This window comes from Gekko japonicus, unplaced genomic scaffold (genome assembly GCF_001447785.1).
Source record: "Gekko japonicus isolate JY-2015 unplaced genomic scaffold, Gekko_japonicus_V1.1 scaffold1195, whole genome shotgun sequence".
Taxonomy (NCBI): Eukaryota; Metazoa; Chordata; class Lepidosauria; order Squamata; family Gekkonidae; genus Gekko; species Gekko japonicus.
This window is the reverse complement of record NW_015176007.1, coordinates 364353-388460: the sequence shown is the minus strand read 5'-3', so window position 1 is coordinate 388460 and position 24108 is coordinate 364353. Positions and strand designations below refer to the sequence as shown.

Sequence of the window (24108 nt, the reverse complement as noted above, 5' to 3'; positions counted from 1 at the left end):
CAGAATTTTGTGGTTTTACTTTCTAACACAGGTGGGGTTTTGTTTTGTTTTAAAAGTTACCTTTTCCTACCTCTTTAAAAGGCAAAGTACACTTAAAATCTCCTGCACATTTACAAAGGGATGGATTTTTCTGCTTACATACGGTGCACCGGGTAACACACCACCCATGCTTCAGTAATTTGCCTTTTCTGCATAAGGACAAGGGGACAGGGTGGTCTCAGGACAGGCATCCGGCTCCTCTCACTACACAGGAGCAAATACAGCAGTGTGTAGCATCTACACGTGAGGTTGGGTGGTTGTAAGTTCTGGCCTTCATCTACAGCAACAGCAAGTTGTCAAACCATTCCTGGATTGCTATTTCACATAGTTCTCTAAAGAGAGGAGAAGTGTGGGGAAGGCTCCCGTTTCCCCCTGTTAAGACACAGGGAGGAGGAATCAGCAATGTTCACGAACAGCATTAAAATAATAATTTTTCTATTCTTAATTACGTACACCCACACACATATACCCCAGAACAGACAATATGTAGCCACAGAAGACCTGAGGACTCACTAAGGAATGGCTGTAGATTTGGTGATGCAAAGTGAGAAAGCGGTAATACAAAAACCAATAAAGACTTGGCTTTCCTGAAAGGGGAGCTTCCAGGCAAGCCTAAGGGCAACAGGACAGCACGTTAAAGCCAGGCTGTACTCTGAGTGGGTAGAAGAATCTGGATTCTGCACCAAGAGCCACGTTCCACAACCTGCACAAATTATGCAAGTTTGGGTCATTCCTTTAGCTTTTAGCCATAAGTTTTAGCTTTTAGCCCAGGAAACTGAGATATTGTTCCAGTGGTGGAAGGTGCCCTCTCTCAAAGAATCAGACATGCTATTTTCATATTGGTGAGGTTCTTGTCAGCAATAATTTCTCTAGCTTCTGCCTACCTGCAAGTAGGATGGGCCCTCCCGTAGCTCTGTTCCCTACCTGTCCTTCATTGCCCTCACACACTGAAGGCACCGGTGCAAAGTTAAGTGTCTGCCTCCAAACACCACAGCAATTGTTCAGCTTTAGAATATGGCTTTAAATTCCAGGGTGCACTTACGTGAGGGGGGGGGGGGGAATGGGTACCTTACAGCACACACAAAGCATTTAGTTGCTGCTTTATGGTCCCCATTAGATCAGCCAGCTTAAAGAGACTCAATTTTTTAGAAAGTATACAGGGTCTTCCACTGAACCTATGAAGCTGGCTTACACCGAGTCAGTCCATTGGTCAATCTAGCCCAGTACTGTCTTGTCTGATTGGCAACAGCTCTCCAAAGCCTCAGCCACAGAAGGCCTTTCCCCAAGCCTGTTACCCGAGAACGTATCTGGAGACTGAACCTCAGGCCTGCATGTAAAGCAGGTACTCTGCACAACTGAGCCCCAGCCCTCTCCCCCGTTTTAAGATCGGATTAGCCAGTTTAGTTCAGATTGGCTCCCCTGACTTTGCAGTGATTCACCAGGGTCTGAGGCAGAAAAGGGTTTCTCCCACCATCTGGGAAACCAGAGATCCCAGGAACTGGACTTGGGACCTACTGCATACAAGCACCTACCCTACAATTGGCAAGCTGGAAATCACAATAGTTTACATTTATATTGCCTTTGGCATGCTCAAAGAACTTGCAATACTATATCTCAGTAATCCTTTGAACAGACCTGCAAGGTAGGTCAGTATTCTTATGACTCGGGTGGGGGGAAGGACCGAGGCTGAGAGAAAGCAGCCGCCACCCGAATAATTTCATCGCAAAGGAAGAACTCTGAGCCACCCCCCCAGCAACCAGTTCTTGTATTATGTGTAAACACAACCACAGTCCTCTTGCTTTTTGGATTATAAAGTCTTAAGGCTACCGTTTTATTGTGCACACCTTGTGTGGACAAAAACAACTCTTCGCCAATATGTGCCCCATATTCAATATGACTTGCAGGGCAATTGCTATAAGCTGTCATCACAGTTCAAGAAACAAGGCTCTACCAGGGGCACAACTCTGTGGGATTTTTTCTCACCCTAGCTGCAGCCTTTCTCTTGCATAGCTCTTGTTCTTTTGTGGGAGGACAGGACAATTTCCTGCTAGTAATTCAATAAGATGTACCAGTTCAACACAGGAAAAGCCAAAGCGGGCCCCGACAGAATCTACTGGCAGCACAGCTTTGCAAAATGCACAAAGACTGGAGACCCTACTGAGGCATGACTAGACAGCCCCTGAGCTAGAAAGGATTGTCCTACAGGTGCCACCCTTTTCCAAAATATGACTCTGTCTTTGGAGCTTTGAAAATGGGAAACTGGAAACAAGGATAAAAAAAAATAACACACCCAAATAGGGGGGTGGGCAAGCATTAACAAAATCACAAATTGTGAATTCTGAAATCCACCTGTTAAAAAGTTGTAGCATGTGAAATGGACCCCAAAGCCAAAGAGTATATTCAGGGAAAATATTTAGTTTCCCACAATCACACTATTGCATGGAATTCCTTCCTGTTCTGAATTACCCCTTGAGGTAGGTGGTGAAACGACACTATGAACTTCAGGCGGGAGCTCCAGAATGATGATCCAAAAGCGTATTAAGCATATTGTACTAAATTTTCTCCTTAAGAAGAGCTTGTGAGAGTGCAAAACCCACTAGCTCCTAAGATAAATGTTTAGTGGGTTTATTCCTTCTTGCACTAAAAAGGCCACCTCTTTCCAATACTACCTTCAAGGCTACCAAGTATGCACAGAAGACACAATCCATTATCTGTTCCCGATCCACTTTCACAGATATGATAACTACCACCCAGTTCTATCTGGTGGAAACACCTCTTCGAACTTGGCTGCCCCTTGAGGGCATAAGATGACCAACAATCTCTTCCTTCTAGCTCTCTAGTGAAAACTCTCCTTTACAGCAAAGCTCCAGCTGAGCCAACACAATGCAAAAGGAAAGTCCAGCAGTCCCACTGGGTTCAGGTGTGGATTCCAGTCTGGGGGGAAAAGGAAATTATTAGGGTTGCTAGTAGCTGAGCCTCAGGAAGCAGCTTTCAGTCCAAATACCTGAGCCAAAAACATCATAGATATAAACTCTAGCGTAGATAACCTTTTTAAGAACATAAATTCTCTCTTCACATTGTCTCTTGCATTTCTGCAGATTAAGTTAAGGGGGGGGGGGGAAATCCCGTCACAACATACCTACAAAGCTATACATGAGTTTCCACCCAAACCAGCAACTGCAGGACTTAAAACTTCTCCACGATTCACAACAGGTACAAGTGCCACATGATTATTCAAAGTGCTCCATTAAAAAATTAAGATGCTGCCACTGGTAGTGGCAGCTGGAAAAGAAGCTTTTCGTTCTGCCGGTGTTACCTGTGGCATAACCCCTCGGCTTGGAATGAGACTGGAGAATCAGCAATCGCACTGACAACCTGCATTTTAAATTCGGGGCGAAGGACCCATCTTTCTTGTTTATTGCCTTTACCTTGCAGGTATGGTAATAGGCCGATACAACGGAATGATGCTGTAAACTGGGACACTTCTCGGTGTACCTCGACAAGGCTCCTCTTGTCGAGATGATAATTCTGACACCAAGACGATCTATACAGCCTGGATCTCAATGGGCCAACACCAGTCCCACCTCTCCCAAAGCGTCTTGTGTGCCAAGCAGAACTCACTGCTGCAATAAATTTGCTTGGCCCTCTCTGGCTTGTGTGTCCAAGTGCTGGGTGGGTGACAATGGGGAGATGACACGAGAGGGTGTGGATTCCAGGCCAAAAACTTCCCCTCCACAATCTGAGCTTCCTTTCTGATGTGCTGTCCAGCAAATACACATGAACCCACAATATTCCGTACACCTCCCTTCAGACCCCCAGTAAGCTGGGATATGATCAAGACTGGGAATGGCAGCTGGCCCACGTTTCATTGTTGCTGATGCCAGATAGGAAGGGGGTGAGCCTCTGTATTGAAGACGTATTTGTCGAGGTTTATCAAGTCGACATCGTCCGAAAAGAGCAAGAAAAGGTATTTGAGTGTTTCGCCAAGGAAAAAACTCTCCATCTTATCTCTTGGCTCAGGATTGCTAGGGTTCTGGACGTTGTTTATGGAAGTATAGCCACCTGTAGGAACCTGGATGAAAGAATTGCAAGAGAACAGATGGGTACACAGCATGGGTGTGAAGATACAACTTACCCAGACACGTCAGATATTGTGTAACAACCCCTTCCCTGCCAATCCCTGACCTAGCCACATTACCCCTAGCTAGGTTTTTTCTATGTCAATGGGAAAGGCTAGGAGGGGCTACAGATGAAAAGGGGAAACTGAAGAATAGGATTAAGCACTCCCTCCCCATATACACTGCTGACACTGTTCTAAAAATCATTATCCCACTGCTTTGCAGTGGTCCAGTGGTGAACGCAATTCCCTGATCTGTGTTTGCTGCTGTCAGTGCAGTCTCCCACCCATCTGTTCAAGTTACCAGAGAATGAGGGAAGTGCAGCTAGTTGAGCCTCAGCTGAAGTCAAACATTTCCCGTTGCCAACTGTCATCCAGCCACGCCACTGACGCGCAACCGAAGGCTACAGAAGTCAAATACATAGAAGCGAGCGCACAAGTCCTGACAAGCAGGCATTGGGAGCTGAGATGGTGGCTTTAATAGGCAGGACTTCTCTTATGGGCTCCTGCAGGTCCCGTACCTTGTGTACAGCCAGTTCCAAGCCTCTCTCCACTGCCTATCATTTCAGCCAGACTGACAACAAGGAGGGCCCCCCCACAGTGCCTAAAAGCTTCCCAAGCTGGCCGTCAAGATTGCTTGGTTTTACCCGTGTGTATTTATTGAAGTTCTGGAGGATCTCCCAGCCCCAGTCCTGATACTTCTTGTCGCCCGTGAATCTATACAGGTAGAAAAAGCTCTCCACAGCTTCAGGGCGCAGAAGGTTGTGTCTGTCTGCAGCCTGGAGAAGGAAGAAAAAAATCCAAAACAGAAAAGGACAAAATTCAATCTTCTCTAACTGTACTACACTCTGCCCTCCCACGACAGACAGGCCAACTGAACGAGGAGATCTTGCAAAAAGAGAGGGAGAGGGAGACAGCTAAGGCCCTCTCCAACCACAACTATTCGATCATTCTTACTCCAAAGGATTAGAAAACCTGGCTCTGAAAAGTGGCCAGTGCTTCATTTGTTCCAGTTCCAGAATCTGGCTTTTCCTGTCATGCAACTGGGATTGTTTTAAATGCACGCACATGCACACGCATAAGAATGCTAACACAGCATAATGGATCACAGACTGAGTTTGACCAATGTTGACAATCACACCTCTGCCCCCAATTATCCAGGTGACGTCGGGCAAGCTACACTCTCAGCTTCAGCTGCCCCATTTTACATATCTAAAGATTACCCTGTAAAGTGGGTTACTGGCACATCTAATCCTGTTATGTCTGCACCAGCAAAAGACTGGCTGGCAGTGGCTCTCCGAGGCTGCAGGCAGAGACCCCTCTGCACCCAGCTACCAGGGATCCCTGTAAAGGAGATGGTGGAGATGGAAGTTCAGACCTTCAACACGCAAAGCCTGGATTCTGCCACTGAGCTGTGGAACCTTCCACTGCAGTGTGGGGTTTTTTTAAACAACCAAAGGGTTGGGGGAAGACAGTCTGTTGCACAGTGATTGCACCTGGTGTGATGTTATGTTTCTAAAAGGATACGCATCCAATAGAGAACTGGCACTAAAGATTCACACAACTTCTCCCGCCAGGGATAACACCAAGCAGCTCACCTTGATCTCCACATCTTTTCGTTCCTTCTGAGCGTGCATGTTGAAGTGGACAATCTCTGGGCTCAGGCCAGTCTCCACTTGGGCGTACATCTGATAGCAGGTCTCCGCAAGCTCTATGGCCAGATCCAGGTGATCAGACGGGAGCCCGTTGTGAACTCCAAGAGCGAGGGCTCCAGGCAAGAAGCAAACCAGGTGGTCCTGGCCGAGACACACAGAGGAAGAGGTTCCAATCTCGCTCACACAGGGCTTTTCCTTTTTTTCCTCTCGGAGACTCTTTCCACACAAACCCCCACAAGTTGCAGAGGCTTCTATAGCAAATTCTCCACTATTGTAGTGGCCTGACCAGCTAACTGGGACTCATCACATGGACTGAGAATGAGCTCTGAGACTGGAACATCCCCAACACTCCCCTGTAGCTGTGCATCACGTGACAAGAACACGAGGAAGGGGCAAACTATCTTTCAGGAAATCTTGTCCGCCATCACCAGTTTTCTCATCGACGAACCTTTGAGAAACTTCCAAGGAGTTTGAAAATTGCTGCTCTATAACAATGACAAAGAATGTTCCAAGCATGCTGAAATAGTCTAAAAGCTACACAATGCATACTTTGTTGGGGGAAAGAAAACAGCAGGCTTAACTGAAGAAAGAGGGGGAAGGCAGGCCTCTCTTGAAATTACTTCTCTCAATTTTGACACCCTTACAGCCAGAAGTGCATGGACTTGGTTTACTCACTGCTAAGCCCATGCACAGAAATACCACTTTGTCCTTCAATTTAACACATTCTTTACAAGATAGCATTGTTTTCTTCTCTGTTCTGTAATGTGATGCAACCTGCTTCTGTCATGGGATGCTGGACCTTCTCATGTGTCCCAAGGGGCCTCCCCCCTCCTCTTTGTTTCCCTGTGTGTCTGTTTTTCTGCAACACACCTTACACATCTGATCAAGTGACCTCTGGCTCACAAAAGCTTCTGACACAATAAAATGTTAGGCTTTAAAGTGTCGTGAGTCTCTTTGGGCTGGATCCCGCAATCCCTTCTGCTAACAGAAGTGTCTTCTTCTGGTGCAAGGAGCCTTCGGCCAGAGGAAAGCACCACTGTGACGACCCCTTAACTGGGGAGGTCTGGTTTTACTTTAAAAGTGTTCCTTTTATTTTATTTTACTGGGTATTCCGGCTGCCACCAGGAAATTTAAGGCTTTCCAAACCTCTATAATATAATATTTCTGTCACTGGGTAGGTAAGTCGAGGGTTTAGGCGTTCACGAGGGTCTATGTGTTTCCTGGGAAGAATTTCTTTCAGAACTGGTATCTTAAATAAAAGTAGATTTATTGATATTTCACACACTTTTCTCTCCCACTGTCAGGGATCTGGGCATGTAACTTTGTAACACTTTTTTCTTCTTAAGGCCATATACGGTTACTGTTTCTTTATACTTCAACTTTTCATAACAAACACAAGACTTCTCTCTCTCAGTCCTTAAAACGAACAAACTGCTTAACTCTTTTACTACACAGAACCAAATTATCCCACACAGGGATGAGTCTCTCTCTCTCAGACTTCCAAACTAACTCTTTTTCCACTGGCTTCATCAACTGTCATCTCTAATTGACACTCTTGACTGACATATCTGCTCATCCACACAGAATCATTTCCAAAACCCCTCTCCCTCTCTGTCACTCACCAATCACACCACTTGCTTGTTTCCACTACTCTAGACTATCATACAGCCATGCATCCAAACTTTTAAAGTCACACACACACAGTTAAACATGAAATCGTTACAACCACCGTTAGGGAATCTGACCTTTTGTTGTTTGGGCTGCTGTGACTCATGCAGCCACCCCTCTGGAAACTGCAAGCACAAGTTAAGTCCCCTGCCCCCACCCCGAGCCGCTTACCATTTTAGCACTGAAACGGCCATGAGCGAGTTCACCGACGAAAGTCAGTCTTTTGGGCTGGGATTTGCGAAGAAGATGCGTTTTCACCCCTTCTATGCCCTTCACGTAATCTTCCAAAAGCCTGCCGATTAAACATACTAATTACGGGAGGAGGTTTAACAATTGTGACTGACGTCAACTGGGCAGGACTCCATTTAAAAATTAAAAAATAGCACGGCTGCCCGATTCAAATCCGGCCCTCTCACTCAATGGCCTTAGGCAAGCCGAACTGTCTCACATCGCCCTGCAAAATGGGAGTCATAATACCAGCTGACTGTACCGGGTTTTTTTTATGTATGCCCTTTCTATACTGCTGCTCTGTTCCAAGTAGTTTACAGGACTTTAAAAATCACAACACACAACAGAGCTTTAAAAACCCCAGTAATAATTCATTTACAAAGTCATAGCAAGCACAGGAATCATCATTTGGAAGATGATTCAAGACAGAAACTTGGAGAGCTGGATTTGTCTCTTGCCCCCTCCCCCCCTCCCATTTTGATAGCAGGAATTGTGGGGGGGGGGCTTGCTTAGCCCTCCTTTTGCCAAGGACAGTTGCTGGAAGGATTATAACATAATCGTGAATTGTCACTATATGTGAGGGGATTTAAATGCTTGAAAGCTCCACACCAGTGCTAAGTAGGATTATTATTGCTGCTCTCCATTACATATCCCGCAGCATGCCTCACCCATTTAAAACCTTAACCCACCACATTGGGAAGCAGATGACTTTTCAGGCACAAAAGAACATGGCTTAGGGACACGGTGCTTTGGCGGGGGGGGGGGGGGGGGGGGGAGGTGCCGGAACTCACAGGAGGGAAATGAAGTTCTCAAACTGCCTACTGAAAACTCATGAACTTTTAAACATTTTAAAAAGAATTTTGTCGGAGAGGTTCCGGAACTCCATTCCAGCACGTTCCTCCAGGGAAAAAAAGCCCTGCTTGGGGGGATTCTCGCAAAAGGAGGCGGCTGCATTCCCACCTGGCTCCAGATTGCCCCAAAGCCCACTTCTGCCACAAAACACAGACCTCTGGTTGAAAAGGCCTGGGAGATACCCGTTGAAAGCAGGGCCCATCCTGGAGCTGACCAGGGAGATGGGTGGTGGTGGTGGTGGTGGTGAATGACAGACTTACTCATTTTCCTTCTTCCCACCCTGGATCCACTGCTTCAGCAGGTACTCATAGTAGCTGTCTGCTCTGGCTCCAAGGGTATACACCCCTAGATGGGTAAACTGCCCACTATTGGTGTTGATGAACATGGGCACCAGACCATCATTCTTTCCAGGGAGGGAGTGAATGTGTTGCATCACCCCATCAACAGCTTTCTACAGGAAACAAAACCCAGGAAATCTCTCAGGCTCAAACACACACACACGGGATTTTAAAATTAAATTCTGAAGGGCACACCAAACAGTGGAATTTAAGAATGCAGGAAGAGCCCTGCTGGATCAGACCAGAGCCCCAGCCAGTCCAGCATCGTGCTTCCCACAGTGGACTGAAAGTCCAAAAGTATGACGAGAATACAAGGGCCATTCCCTGTGGCTGGTTTCCCCCCACAGCATCTGGTGTTCAAAAGGACATGACCACCAGACACAATTTTCAGTTTGCGACTGTGGCTGCTAGCTGTTGACATTCTTTCCTCCATAATTTTTTTAAAACCCTGGCATTTTGAGGACATAAATTGTAAGTCAAAGTAAACCTCCCAAAACTCATGTACTTTTACACTTCACTTTGATAAAGCCCCTAAGATCAAATCACATCAGTCACTGAAAGTATTAAGCAAAAATTGATTGGAAGAACATGAGAAATTTCTCCAGAGTGAAAAGGTATTCTAGCTTTAGGAGCACATCTCGACCGCCCAAGTCAGCTCAACTATTTGCTCCATGAGCTTCTTTCTGCCTGCAGCGTGTTGTCTCCAGGATGGTATTCGTGAAAATCTAGAACACTGATGGAGGGAACCTCCCATGTTTGGAACCATGGCCTGGACTAGATGACCTCTGGTTCCCTTCAGTGCACTGTCAGAAAAGGAAGGAGAAAAGAGAAACAAAGCAAACAGCTCCATCAGTACCTGGAACTTCTCTTCCCCCGTGAGGCGTGAGAGCTCCCTGAACTCCAGCTGAATGCTCGTCACTTCAGCCACCGTGCTATCAGACGTCCAGCGTGGCGGGTGGGCTGTGCCCCGGCCAATGTTTACATCTGAAAATGGAATCTTGGAAGGGGTGTTGAAGGCTGGCATGAGTCTGCTGCCAATGTCTTTCTGAACAGCAGAGAACATGGAAAGGCGGGGAGAGGAGACAGGATGAGAAAAGATTACTGTTGCCTTGTATAGACGTCGAACATGAAGGAAGAGATTATGCATAAAGGCTGCATCGGAAAGACTCTGTTAATGGGCTTGCGATGTCCATCTGGCTCTCATTGCTTCATCAACTTTATATTTTCCTTGTACATTTGGACACTCTAGACCAGCAGTCCTCAGCCCACTGCCCATGAACTCATTTGCCAAGAGATGGTGGCTCAGGGGCTGAGGCTTTGTGTGGTGAAAGAGCGGTCTCCAGCTAAAGGGTTTTTAGGTGGCAGGAAATTAGAAAGACCTCTCCCTGCCTGATCCCCTGGAAAGCCACTGCCAGTCACAGTGGACCATACTAAGCTAGACAGACCACCAGCTTCTTGTGAGCAGGGGCCATAGTTCAGTGGTAGAGGATATGATGCCCCTGGCATCACCAGTTAAAAAATCTCTGATGTCTTGGATAACAGGGAACTCTGCTCAAGACCCTGGAGTGCTACTGCCAGTCAGAACAGATGATACCAAGCTAGAAGGATCAAACACCCGATTCAGGGTAAGGGAGCTTCACATTTTTACGTCTGCAGATGAAGCCTTGCGTATTGAAAAGGATTGGGGGGGGGGGCGCCCTGCTCCGGGTCACATGCTCAGTTGATAGCGTGGGAGTCACTGATGCTCAACATGAGTGAAACCATGCACCCTACACATCACAGAGGACTACTGAACATGGATGAAGCAAGCTCTCTTTCAGGGAAATTTGTCCTGGATGTCTGACCTTGATGTTATTTTATTTATTAAAACATTTATTTCCCACCTTTCACTATAGCTCAAGGCAGTTTACGGATAACTGAAATGCATCACAATTTAAAACCAGCAAAATGCAGTCACCCCCCCCCCCCCCCACACACACACACATACACACACCAAAGAGACCTGCAGTTTATACCCCATTAAAAGCCCTGGAAAATCAGATGGTCTTGCAGTGTCTGAAGTCAGCCCCCCTTCGTCTCCTCATGAAGCCTGTTCCCCAAAGTGGGAGATGGGATAGAAAAATACAGGCTCCAGTTGATGTTAGGTAGATTACTTTCAGTGAGGGACAGCCAGTAAATGGCAGCCTAAGGACTGCAGTTGGCACACTGGGACATACAGGAGGAGGGAGCCCATCTTTTGCGGCAGGGCGGGGTATAAATCTAATAAATATGTATGTATGTATGTATGTATGTATGTATTCCAGACCATGACAGGCTTGAGGGACCCCTGAGAAAGCTCGCAAGGAACCCCAGCAGCTCAGTCCGAAAGCCACTCTCTGCTGCCGAATCCTGAAGATGGGTCTTCCTGTTATTAGGTCTGTGACCAGTGATACTTGGGGGGATCCAAAGAGCTGCTTTGGCAGGGACAACAGTGAGGTCTTCTGGCATTTCCCCCCCTGCATGGCTTGTAACAATGGGTGGCGTGTGGGGGGAGGAGGGGATTGCAATTCAAGTCCACAGCCCTCTTGGGTGCAGAGAACTAGCTCGATGGCTCTTGGGAATCCCAGCTCAGGATTCAAAGGTTTTACTTATACACCCACACATACAAGCATACGCGTTGCCCTGCTATTAAAAATAAAACAAAGCCCTTCTAAAGTGACTAAAATCAGCTCCCAGCAGAATAACCACCATTCAAAATCTCAGAGCGGCAGCAAAAAGAACAGCACGACACTTCAGTAAAACTAGACTGGCGCCCATCACCTGCCTAGCAGTTAAACTGGCTGCCAGTGTGCCGTATAGAGAGGGGGAAAGTTCCCTTGCAAAATCTCCTGCCTACCACTCACCCAAAAAGCATACATAGGTACACAGATCTGCAGAACTACTTCGAGGAGGGAGAGGGTGCATTTACATTGCAAACATTACAGGTTTTTCCACCTCCCACTGCAAGGACTGAAACTCTTGTGAGAATGCCAGGAGTCTTCCATCGTCATTTCTGAGATTTGGGAAACAGACACACAGGTCAGGGAGCAGGGTTCACTTTGTATGACAAGATAAAAGGTTGCTTACAGCTTTCTCTAGGAAGAGGGAGTCCCCCGACAAGTGATAGGTGCTGAGCAGACCTCCCAGGATCCGAATGGCGCTCTCAAAAAGGTTGACGTCCACATTCTTGTCAAAGTTTAGCTCTGTTACAACCCACTTCTTTGCTTCTGCAAACTCTGCATCAGGGGAGAACCCAAAGTCACTCAACAGAACCATCCAACGGTTCTCTGGTGTGCTCTGGGAGAGGAGAAAACCTCAGACAGGGGGAGAAAAGTATCAGGACTCAGGAAAATGTCTCTCCCTAAGGACACAGCTGCTAATCTCTGTGGATCCCAAGCCCCCATTGGAAAAGAAAGGGGTACGATAGCTAGAAAGGAACCCACAGGAAAGTCTGACAGGTTGCTTCTCATCTGCCCATATTAAGATGCAAACCCAAAGCAGTCTGGACAACAGCAGCCTCCTCCCATACGAACCGACTAGGACTGACAATCACCCAGTGGGCAGGGGGCTGATCGGTACACCCCCATCTTTTGCAATGCGGCAGGTAGCCACAAGAGATGGAGCCTTTCCAGGGAAAGGAGAGAGGGGCCTCTTCTACAGAACTCCCTCCCTGCTGCAATTGCTGGGTGCTGCTGCCTCCTCCGAGTTTCAGACGTGAGCAGAAGTCATTTATTTGTTTCCCCAGGCATCTGGGGAAAAGAAGGATCTGTCAACTGACTTTTTTAGCTGGCATTACGATCTCATTCTAAGGTGCAAAAAAACCCCAACAACACCAGCAAGTAACCTGTTTATTGCTGCTGATCTTTTTACCCGTCCTATTCTACATTTGCATTATTTACCTGTTTGTCAACCACCTACAGAACCTTATCTAGGAGGTGGTCTAAAACCGAATCCAAGGCTCATGGCTAGGGGCTATGGCAAAAGAGGCTACAGCCTCTCAGGTTGCAAAGCATAGGTCAGCCCTGGATCACTTGATCTTTGAGAAACAAGCATGCATGGCCATGTGTCTCTCATACACAGGAGTCCCAGTGTTCCCTCTAAGCTGAGTTAGCATGAGCCAGCTCACAGTCTTTTAGCCTCCGGCTCACACATTTTTGTCTTAACTCAGGAAGGATGGCTCCAGAGCAAACTAATTTATGCAGTAGCCAAACTGCTCACTCACAGCTTTAATGCCAGTAGCTCACAAAGTAGAATTTTTGCTCACAAGACTCCACAGCTTAGAGGGAGCATTGCACAGGACAAGCCGAAGGTGTTGCTTCCAGTAAACTGGTGGGGGAACAAATTTTGACCAAACCATGATTTTCCTGCACATGTAAATGGATCTGGCTAAGACTCAATAGAGCCTTTTTATCGCCACAGTAAGCATGGTAATATTGAGGACACTGCTCCATTTCTGGTAAGGATATGTCCTCTTCACCCATAGGTATTGCTGGCAAAGTAATGCAGACTGTGGAAATGAGGCAGGGTGAAAAGCTAAAACAAGAAAAAGAGGAGCTAACCTTCCTTTAGGCCCAAAATCCACATGGTGTCCAGTGCATCAATGAGCGTCAGGCCAAGGCCAAACCACTCGCTGAATGACTTGGAGATGGGCTTCAGCTCGTCATGGCCCCAGGCAAATTCCTTGTAGCCTTTCCATGCGTGGCGGAAAGCCTCTATCACAGCCATCTGGCGTTCATTAAGAGGCACTAAAAGCAGAAAGCAGAAGAATTAACTCCTGGATGAAGCACATCAACTGGACCCTGCCTGATCTAGCCTTTAATCTATTGGTTTTAAATTGTAATAAGGGGTGTAAACCATCTTGAGCCACAAGAAAAGGCAGGAGTTAAATATTTTAACTGATAACTAAATTAATCAAGGGTCACTCTTGATCTCACTTTCCCCTGAATCCAGAGAGAACAGTCATAGCACACCATTGTAAGAGAGGATGTGGTCAGAAGGCAGCTCAATTCATATACCAGTCTTTGGATTGCACACATTTCAGATGCGTACCCAGTGAAACAGCCCACAACTATCTATCCAGCAAGAATTAGATTTAATCCCACTAGAGCTGGCAGGGGGGTGGGGTGAGGAAGAGCCCCCAGCTAGGCTCTGTCCGAACCTACTACCTGGCTCTTTTTGGTCTTCAGATTCCACGGGTGAGGGTTTGTCCAGTTCCTTTATTTTGTTGGAAGGAGACTCTGTGATCTGGTCAGGTTCAATCACTACTCCTCGCCAGCTGCAAAGGATAATGATGCCAGGAATACTGACCACAGCAGTTTGCTACAACACACACTAATTCCAGCCTCCACAGCAACATTACAAAGATGCATGGCTAATAATTAAAAGTAGAATCAAGTACGGAGAGCTTTCCCTTGCTTCAAATGCTGCATACCAGAGGATTCTTCCTCCAGCCTCATTTTCCTCCACCTGCTGCTGGGCCACAGGACTGCCCACAGGTCACCGGCTCTCCAACAACGCCTCTCCGTTGCTGCTCCTCACGCCTATGACTCCCAGAATTCCATTGTGGTGCTAACTCTTCCTTAAAATCTCACAATTTCCCACAAAGCCTTTGGCTTAACCCCCAATGGAAACAAAGCTTAGGCGTTCTTAATTCTATGGATGAATTGATCCCTTAGTGCCCTCTCCATTCCTTCTTCTTCATCTGCTATCTTTCCCCCTTATACAGTCTGTAAAGCTGCACACGTGCAAGGACCTATTTTTTTCTGGCTATGCCACTCTATAATATGTCACATACACTGACAGTAGCAATAAAGACAGTGCAAATTTTTGAGCTTCCTAGAGCAGCTCTTCCAGCAAAAGGACGGGAAAACTCCCACCCCTACCCCCGCATGCTTTTGTTCATTGGGATCTGTGACACTTCCTCCCACCTACCTAATAACAGACTTTTGCGTTTTGTGTTCTTGGACAGCCTGGCGCGGCTCTTCCTCTGTCTTGGCTGCACCCTCTTGCGACTTCACCTTTGTATTTCTCCGAGGCGGTCTGAGCTGCAGGTTAGGGGGGCCTCGTCGGACTGGAAGCTCCTTTGGGGGCTTCTGGAGAAAGGAAGTGAAGGGAAATCATCATGATTACTCCCACGTGTGGCAAGATAAAAAAAAGGCTTGCAAATGCATGCTTACTTGCCTGTAAGAGAGTTAGCTCCTTTTCTTTTGGTCTGTTACAACTGTCACACACAACTGGCATGGTATATGAATGCGCAAGGGGCCTGGTGCTTGTGGATTCACTGGCAAGGCTGCGATAAGCTGATGCCTGGTATGTAACTGCCCCAGCTTGAACTCCTCCAACAATGCCTGGCTTATCCCTTTGAACTGTTGCCTCAGGTGACTGAACCACCTTGCTGTTGCCACGTGTGACTAAACCAGGGCCACTTGTTACTAGCTCCCAATTGCATCTCTCAGAGGAGAGTAAGGATGCAGGAACACATGCAGGTCTTCCTTAGACACATGAAACTCGTGGGTTAGCTTTGGTAGTTCCCACAGCAACTGTGTATGTCACAGAGTAATAAATGAACACGGCTCTTTAAATGGAAGCCATACGATCCCCACTCTATGGAACATACAATTCAGTTTGACTTCAAGAGTGATAAAGACTCAGGTCTTCAGCCACTTCAACCCCACTTTACAGCAGCAAAAGTCCACCTACGCTGAGCAATGCACTAAGGGCAGGACACTTGAAGGGCAGGGCTCACCATCCAGAATGCCCGTAGTGGACAACATCCAGGTGGACAAGAAAATAGGGCCAAGATTTTTTTCCCTGAAACCTGCACACGCCACAAAGTATGGAGTTGTAAGCTACTCTCCAAGGTCCAAACGTAACAACAGAAGATAAAACATCTGCTGCAGATCCCAGAATCCTTCTTAAGAAACAAGTTATCTTTCAGTACAGCTGAGAGCAAAGAGCCCAATCAGAGGTCTGCTACTTCATCTTAACAAGTGAACAAGCTGTTTTCCAGACAGCGCATGGAATTTTATCATGGGTTTCTTAAGAACTAAAGCCCTGCTTACTCAGGTCTAGAGTCCATCTCATCCAACAGTGTCAATCAGACGCTTCTTGGAAGGCTATAATCAGAAGAGTGCAACACCTTTGCAATGCATGCCCGCTGCTGCCTTCAAGTTCCCAGCATTCAGAGGTACACTGCCTCTGAACATGGAAGTTCTATTTGGCTATACAGGGCAATAGCCATTAATAGTCCTTTCCAGAGTTCCCTCTAAGCTGAATTAGTGTGAGCTAGCACAGTTTTTTAGCCTCTGGCTCACACATTTTTGTCTTAGCTCAGGGAGGATGGCTCCAGAGCAAACTAATTTATGCAGTAGCCAAATCGCTTGCTCACAACTTTAATGCCGGTAGCTCACAAAGTAGAATTTTTGCTCACAAGACTCCACAGCTTAGAGGGAGCACTGGTCCTTTCCTCCATAAAATTTGTTGAATCTCCTTTAAAGTCATCTGACTGGGCAGCCATTGCCATACCCTGTGATAGTGAGTTCCATAAACTAAGTGTGCTTTGTGTGTGGCTGAGTACTTCCACGATAACATCCCAAATCTGCTACTCATCAATTTCTCTGGGTGACCTCAAGCTCTGTTATTCTGGGACGGGAAGAATTACCCTCGATCCACCTTCTCCATTCCATCCATAGCTTTATCAACCATGCCCCACCCTTACTTGTCCTTTCCCCTAAACTGAAAATCCCCAAACCCCTTAACCTTCTCTTGTAGGGAAGGTGCTTCAGCCTCTTGGTTATCTGGGTTCTCTTTTTCTACATTTTTTCCAGAGTTTATGATTGCCAGTGCCTCAATCAATAATGCCTGGTGTGCTTACCTGAAAATCAGTCTGCTTAACCACTACTAAATCTTCCCCTGTAATGTGCAGCTGTAGGAGAAAACTGCAGGGGCAAACTGCACTCTTACCTGATACGGGGCGAGAGCGAGGCATGCACCCCCTAAAATGCCCCCAAATCTTCTACAATATGCAGAGGATCTTGGGCAGAAAAGTCTATGTGGGAAAAGTTCCCTGTAAATGAAAAGTTTAAAAAATGCACAGGCAGCACTAACAAGGCTCCAGCAATGAAGTACACAGCATATAAGACTGCTATCCCAACCCTTCACACATAAGGAAAACATTTTTAAAAATTACTTGAAGCGAAAAATCTGAGTAATCCCCCAGATTAGGATCAGCTTTCTTGGGTATTGGCAGAACTGCCTGATTTGCTGGGTTCAAACCCGGAATCTCCAAATCCGTCTTCTGCTCCTCTGTGGATCTGCTGGTCAGGCCTGTATGGAGGAATTAACTGCTGTGAATGCCACTAACGCAACATAGCAAAATCAGTAGCTGAAGCCCTGACCTGGATAGCCCAGGCAAGCCCATTCTCGTCAGATCTCGGAAGCTAAGCAGGGCCGACCCTGGCAAGAACTTGGAAGGGTGACCTCCAAGGAATACCAGGGCCAGGATACAGAGGCAGGCAATATCAAATCCACCTCTCTGAAATGTCCTAGCCCAACTAGGGGTCGCCAGAAGTCACCATGACTTCCAGGCTCACACAAACAAAATACAAAAAAAAAAACCCCAAAAAACCAGCAGTTGACTCTAGAGCTCCCAAGGGCTTACAGAAAAACAAACTTAGAAACCCTACAGAAAACCAAACTAGTAGCATGCTCCCAACCTGAATATACGCATTGCTCTCAGAACAAACAATGCAAGGCAAGTGAAGTCGACATCCAAAGGATGAAAATCTGGGACCAAGTTTAATGCTGTTTTGAAGTCCCTTGTTATATTAACTCATCAGTATCAAAATAACCTCAACACAAGCTCCTGCAGAGAGCCACTAGACTTTGTGCTGGCCGGAGAAGCTCTGACCAGGAGCAGCCAAGCAGCTGGCATGCAGCTGTGTGACGGGTCAGTCCCATCCCTCAGCACCCAGGAGTGGTCGGGCGGCACACACACACTGAGCCACCTCCCAGCCTCCCCTGTCCCTGTCCCTCCTATTGGCAGGAGGAAGGAAAGGACCCTTCCAGCTTGCCACCCCCACCCCGCCCCAGAGCAGGGAGTCCAGCTCCCAGTCCCTTGAAGATTGTGTACCCACAGAAAGGTCCCTTTGGCTGTCGACCCTGTCACCTGGATCAGAGGTACACATGACAGACAGTCATGACAGACCCTTCAGGGATATCCATTTGTGGTGTTCTTCGGTATAGCTGTGGCTATAAAACAGAGCCTGCTGGGAGATGTAGTATTGTAGGACAGGAAATAAAAAGGTGTTGCCTGGACTTAAGCTGCCTTAATGAATGATACAGCAACTGTTGTGCCTGTTTAAGATTTACAATAAACCCTGTTTGGAATCTAAACTGTCCTCAGTTGCTTGATGCAACACCACTCCAGGGAAGTGCCCTCTTGATTACAACGCTAACCCTAACAGACCTCCTGCATGCAAAGCTGGTACTCTCCCACTAACCACAGCCTCCATCCAAACACTAAACGTATGCCACATCAGAGCATCAAGCCACCTGGCTCAGTACTGTTTACTGTGACGGGCATCAGCTCTCCAGAGCTCTGGGCAGACAACAGTCTTTCCTGGTAGCTGCTCCCCAAGATGCGGGGGACGGCAGCTAAAGCGTGCACTCAACCCGTACGTCACAGCCTGTCCTCCCTGGATTTAGTTGCTCAAACTCGCAGCCCTATTTAACAGCAGACAATGTTGGCACATCCAAGGCGGGAGACTCACTTTTCCAGGGCTCGGCCATGTTGGCATAAGTGATGACTCCACAGACGGCCAAGAAGGCAAACACGAAGAGGATCACGCTCCGCTGGAGACGGGACAGCTGCTTCCATTTCTGAGAGTGAAACAACGTTACAGGAAATCAGATGTTGTTTGCAGCCCATGGTACGGAGCAGAATCAGCACAGCAGCCCTCCAACCCTCTCTGCAAGCCTGTACAAACAGTACTCAACATGGCTTGGCTTCAACTCCCTCATTTCCTCACATTCGAGAGGCAGAAACACCTCCTGAGTTATTATTCATGCAGTGCCATTAATGAACCTGGCACTTTGCAGTACAATCCAAAGCAAGAAAGCTGCATCAACACATAGGAAAAGTAGGAGGAGAACATAGAAAACAGCCACAGAAAAGGAATTTTAATTGACCCAGGCCTCTTTATCAAGGATATTCTTCTGCCCCTTTCCTAAGATAAAGATCCTCTTCCTCAGACAGAGAGCTGTGGCTCAACGTGGACTGGGTGGATGGCAAAAAGTTTCCCAAAACACCCCATAACAAAATAAATAAATAATCCCTGCCCCAAGCAGTTTACAGCTTCAAGTTTCACAGCAGTGGAGAAATGGGAGGGAAAGTTAAGGAGGGATAAACACAAGCAACTGCAATTAGGGAACAATGACTGGGAACTTCGGAGAGTAATATACACCCACTCCACAAGCCTTTGAACCCACTCGGATTTTATCACACTTCTACTCTTGCCTCTGCCTCGAGCAGCTTAACTTCAATATGAACACGTCACATTTCTCTTCTCTATGGCCTGGTGCACTAGATCAAGAGCAATGCTTCATTTCACTTCCCTGTTTGACTGGGGCTTGGTGGCAGCTGTCAAAAGAATCCTGCCAATTCTCTACTCCACACATACATTTCTCAAAGGGTGAGAGCCCTGGCATTTCACCCTTATACTGAATCAGACCCTTGATCCATCAAGGTCAGTGTTGTCTGCTCAGACAGGTAACAGCTCTCCAGAGTCTCGGCTGAGGTCTTTCACATCACCTTCTACTTGATCCCTTTTAACTGGAGCTGCCAGGGGTTGAACCTGGAACCTTCTGCATGCCAAGCAGACGCTCTACCACTGAGCCACTGCCCTTCTTGCTTTTGTTGTGATGTTCCTCCATGTTCAGGAACACCACATTGCTGGGGTCAACAACTGGGGGGATAGCAGCAAATGAAGGCTGCTGTCCTCATACCCATGGGCCACTATGGAGACAGAACACTGAACTAAATGGGCCTTCTGTCTGATCCAGCAGGGCTTCAGAGGTTCTGCTAGGGATCACATAAGAGCAAACCTGGAGAGACTAGGGCTCTCACACAGGGCTGCCAGCAGGATTTATTGGTGCTCCTTTTCCCTCCACCCAGGGCACTTGTGAAGTTGTAATTTTTAAAAACTATCCTGGGAGGGTTCACATGCCTGCATTTAACAGTAGTGTGACAGGGCTAAAATCCAACATTTGTAGCTTTTCCAACAACAAGAGAGAAGGAAACACGTCACCTTTGAGTTCCTTATCTTACCCTGCAGCTTTTAGACATGTAGGAAGTCTTGCCAGCATTTTTTTCAAAGCTAGCCAAACCAATAGTGTAGCATAGGAGGAAGTCTGTGGAGTCCAGCGCTCCCAAATAGGGTTGCAAGTACATTTTACTGGTTCTCCCGTTTCCCATATCCATAACTCCAAAGCACAACTACCAGTCTACCATACAGAGATAAATTAAAAACACAACCTCCTGGCAAGGCTCTCAGGTGCAGCTTTCCATACAACCATGAGGGGCAGGAGGAGAGAAGTGGCTGCACTTGTGGGATTCTTGCCATATCTGCAGCTATTACAGACCTCGGCAGGGCTCCAGAATAACAGGAGCATACCAAGAAAGAAATCCAGCTAATGCAGCTTTTCCCGCAATGCCAGAGAAGCAGCTACATCTGGTGGATTTCTGCCCTGCAGCTGTTCAAACCCCAGCCCCTCCTGCTATAAAAGGCATTAGAACGACCACTGTGAGACCATTTTCCCAACAACCCTTCCCCCTTCCCGCTCTCCTCCTACGAAAGGCATAGCGAGGGGTCTGTCCACCTTGCCCCTTCCACAAGGGGCGCTCCTGAGCCGCTCTACCCCCCGCGACTCTATGGCTCTCTTCCTTACCCGTAAACAAGAGCGTCTCCGCCAAGCCTTGCTGTTGTTGTAGCCTCCTCCTCCCACCGCGGCCTCAATCCCTCCACCGCCGGGGCTGAGTGTTACCGAGATGAAGTCCCGCCTAGGCGGCGGCAATGAAGCCGAGTACATAGTGGCCAGCGGCGGCCCCTCAACCGCTGACCGTTCCTTCCACGGCCGCCATGACTCCTCCGGCTACTGCCCAGGCTATAGACATGAGCGGAGAGAGCGGCTTCTTCCGTGTGTCTCTTTTCTCACAAAGATGAAGCTCTATGATGCCGTTCCTAGCAAACTCCCCCTTACAATTCTCAACAGCGCCACGGAACCGCTTCCGTGCAAAATGAATAGTTGCCAACCTCCAGGTGATGCCTGGCGATCTCCTGGAATTACAACTGATCGCCAGACTACAGAGATCAGTTCCCGCGAAGAAAATGGCAGCTTGGGAGGATGTACTGTATGGCATTATACCCTGCTAAGGTCCTTCTCCCCAAACCGTGCCCTCCCCCAGCTCCACCCTCACATCTCGAGGAATTCCCCAACTCAGAGTTGGCAACCAGCATAAAATAAAGAAAACTTTCTTGTGCAGTTTTGAGAATCGTAATTGGTCACCTTCTTAAAGTACTTTTAGCATAATAAAGTTATTAATTTACTTATTTGGAAAATTTCTACTGCCAGCTAGTTAATCTTTGAGAGAAGACTCTAGTTCTAGAATCCATGGGAACTGTAAAAGCCACTGGGAGGCTGCACTGTGGGTGATTTGGGGCCCTGGCCATCATTCTTCTGCAGTGTTTGGCCTTGAGGATTAAATGGATCTTCTTAGAGAAAAGGTGGAAGTTGGAACAAAATGTAATAGTCTGACTCTCAGTATATTGCAATTTACAAGATAAAAGAATGTGCCATCTAAAGTGCTTTAACTAATAGTGACCTACATGTACAGCTTTCCAGCAAAAGTTGTCTTACCTTGTGTGATTCTTCTGCTTGATTTGTGTTCAACACTGGAAAATGTTCCCCTGGCTACACGGGTGACATTGTTAGCTGTGCTGATCATGCCAAAGGAAAGGCAGAATAGAAATCTAACATAAAAACTTATGGCAGCAGTGATGTTCCTAAAGATTATCAGTGGGTCTGTTGGTCCAACAGAAAAATTCAGAAGCAGGATTTGACAAAGGACAAGCCAAAGTCTGGGTGTTTCGCTCAGGTGTGCACAATCAGATACCCCACACCACTCCACATTTGTGTCAACTTGGTTCCCTGTAGTCTCCTACTTACAGATTCTAGATATTCTCCCCCCTAACCCTCTTTATCTGAGGTGGTTAACCTTGTAGGTTTCGACTCTTTCCATTTAGATTACATTCTTGTAGATGGATGCACTGTATTACGCTGTACTGTACATTAATTTAAAATTAATAAAGATGATTTTTAAAAAAACCCAGACCAATGTATGTGTGAGAAAAAGATATTTCATGATATGACACCCCCCTCCCTGCTGTTTGTGGTAGTCTTAAGAGAGAGACCTATAGGCATTACAATTACTGGACTAAGTGGTGCTGTGCACAAGAGACACCTTGAGGCCTGCTGTGATAGAGAAGCTCGCTAGAACTGGGAATTCACATATCCTCCAGCCCCTACATAAAGCTACCCATTGGCTTCTCTTGATTTTTTTTACCAAGTTTTGTTACTACAAGGACTACCATGCTGCAGACTTTGGGGGTTTTCTGTCAAGCATTGCAGCCTGCCTGATAAAAGGGGTGGAGGTGGGAAGTTAGCTCACACTTTTGCAAAAATTTGGTTGGTTCCAATAAAAGTTATTATTCTGGTGTACTTTTTAGATTTTATTTCCACCACAAATGAATTTCAACATTTATATTGTCATCTTTTGTACTGTAATGTTCATTGTGCTTCCATACACATACACCCTGGAGAAAGGTTAATTGAATATAGCAAGACTAATTTCCTACACACAAACATGCATAGGATCAAGCTCCAGGTATGAAATATCATCCAAACAAGTACCTTCTAGCTAACCAAAAGACAGCCCAACTGTTCAGTTATCTCTGCAGTCCAAGATGCAATTATTAGTTATGCGAATTTAGAATCCCTCAACTGTTTTGTCATTCTTGCCCTAGATGGCAATACGGGAAGATGGACTGGTCTGGGCATAGGAAAACAAGATAGCCTTACATGCCAGCAGTCCCTCACTTGTTTCATAATGTTTAGAAAAATAAAGGGAAAAAGAAGTTCAAATATTCATTATATACCTTCTCCTCTGTGTACAGGAAAATATGGCTGCATCTCCACTGATGTTTTGTCATATACTTCTGCCATTCAACAGGTAAACAAATGCTGCAAGTCTAGATTGTATATCTGGAGCATCTTCTGGCCCTCTAGCCCAGGTACAGGGTTAAGAGGATGGCTGTTTCAACACGCAAATATCCTTCATCTTATTCTCCATGAAAAGGTAAAGGCAGGAACCTATTGCATTACTGTTTCATTCTTGTGATCTGCAAATGCCTTTATTCATTCACAACATCATCAATGCAGTAGTTACATATTTCAAAGTGAGTGGCATAATGTAATGAAATCAAAGATATTCCAATATTTAAGAAGCTCCATGTAATCTCTGATCACTGCAATTTAATACAGTAGAAAATCCAGACTACGGCCTCCTTTTTATTTATTTATTTTATTAGATTTATATACTGCCCTCCCCACTCTAAATTGATTTAAAGGAAACCCCTCCTTGAAAAACCCAGATGTAGCCATCTGCAAAAGCAAAAACACATTCAGACCAAGGCAAGGGTAGTGGAAATCTCACATCACTCTGGATAACATTTTATAAATGTAAAAGTACGTTTCTAGTCTATACGAAAAGGAATGAAAATTGTATACAAACGGCCAGTTCTTGATATTTCAGAAACCTGAATCCTGAATTTTGATCAACTTTCTTCTAAGAATCAAATTACACATGCACAATGGAAATAGATTTGTTGCTTTGCTTCTCACCAGCAGAAGTCATTATTCAGAAGATGACAGAGGGTGCAGAATTTTCTTAGCCTCTTCTAACTCATCACCTTTCATTTCTTGTTCATGTTAAAATAGTTTGAAAATATATAAGCTATGCCTGCTGAAATCTCAGAAGTGGCTGAATTGTATTTTAATAGCTGGGATTATTTTAGGCTCCTTACACAGGCAAAAACATACAAAACAGATTAAGCTACATACAATCATGAAAATGTGC

At 46.3% G+C, this 24108-nt stretch overlaps 1 protein-coding gene across 1 annotated transcript; it reads right to left on the bottom strand.

Moving 5' to 3' along the window:
• Positions 1-21051, bottom strand: MAN1B1 (mannosidase, alpha, class 1B, member 1). Its single transcript, XM_015426507.1, has 13 exons — positions 20862-21051; positions 18686-18794; positions 17104-17240; positions 14847-15007; positions 14081-14190; positions 13475-13660; positions 12003-12151; positions 9754-9942; positions 8820-9010; positions 7651-7771; positions 5755-5952; positions 4804-4935; positions 1-4111 (listed from the first exon to the last, which is right to left on the bottom strand). The coding sequence occupies exons 1-13, from the start codon at positions 21000-21002 to the stop codon at positions 3905-3907; spliced, it is 2031 nt and encodes a 676-aa protein (XP_015281993.1). The 5' UTR covers positions 21003-21051; the 3' UTR covers positions 1-3904.
• Between the last annotated feature and the right edge of the window lie 3057 nt (positions 21052-24108).

What these genes read in the sequence shown, in the direction of transcription:
- MAN1B1 (XM_015426507.1), bottom strand. Translation starts at nt 21,002, where the DNA reads ATGTACTCGGCTTCATTGCCGCCGCCTAGGCGGGACTTCATCTCGGTA. An exon ending in ACTCAGATTTTTCGCTTCAA is followed by an intron (nt 15,008 to 17,103) that starts GTAATTTTTAAA and finishes TCCTTTCTCCAG; the next exon opens with AAGCCCCCAAAGGAGCTTCC. An exon ending in CCCTCTTCCTAGAGAAAGCT is followed by an intron (nt 9,943 to 12,002) that starts GTAAGCAACCTT and finishes TCTGCTGTTCAG; the next exon opens with AAAGACATTGGCAGCAGACT.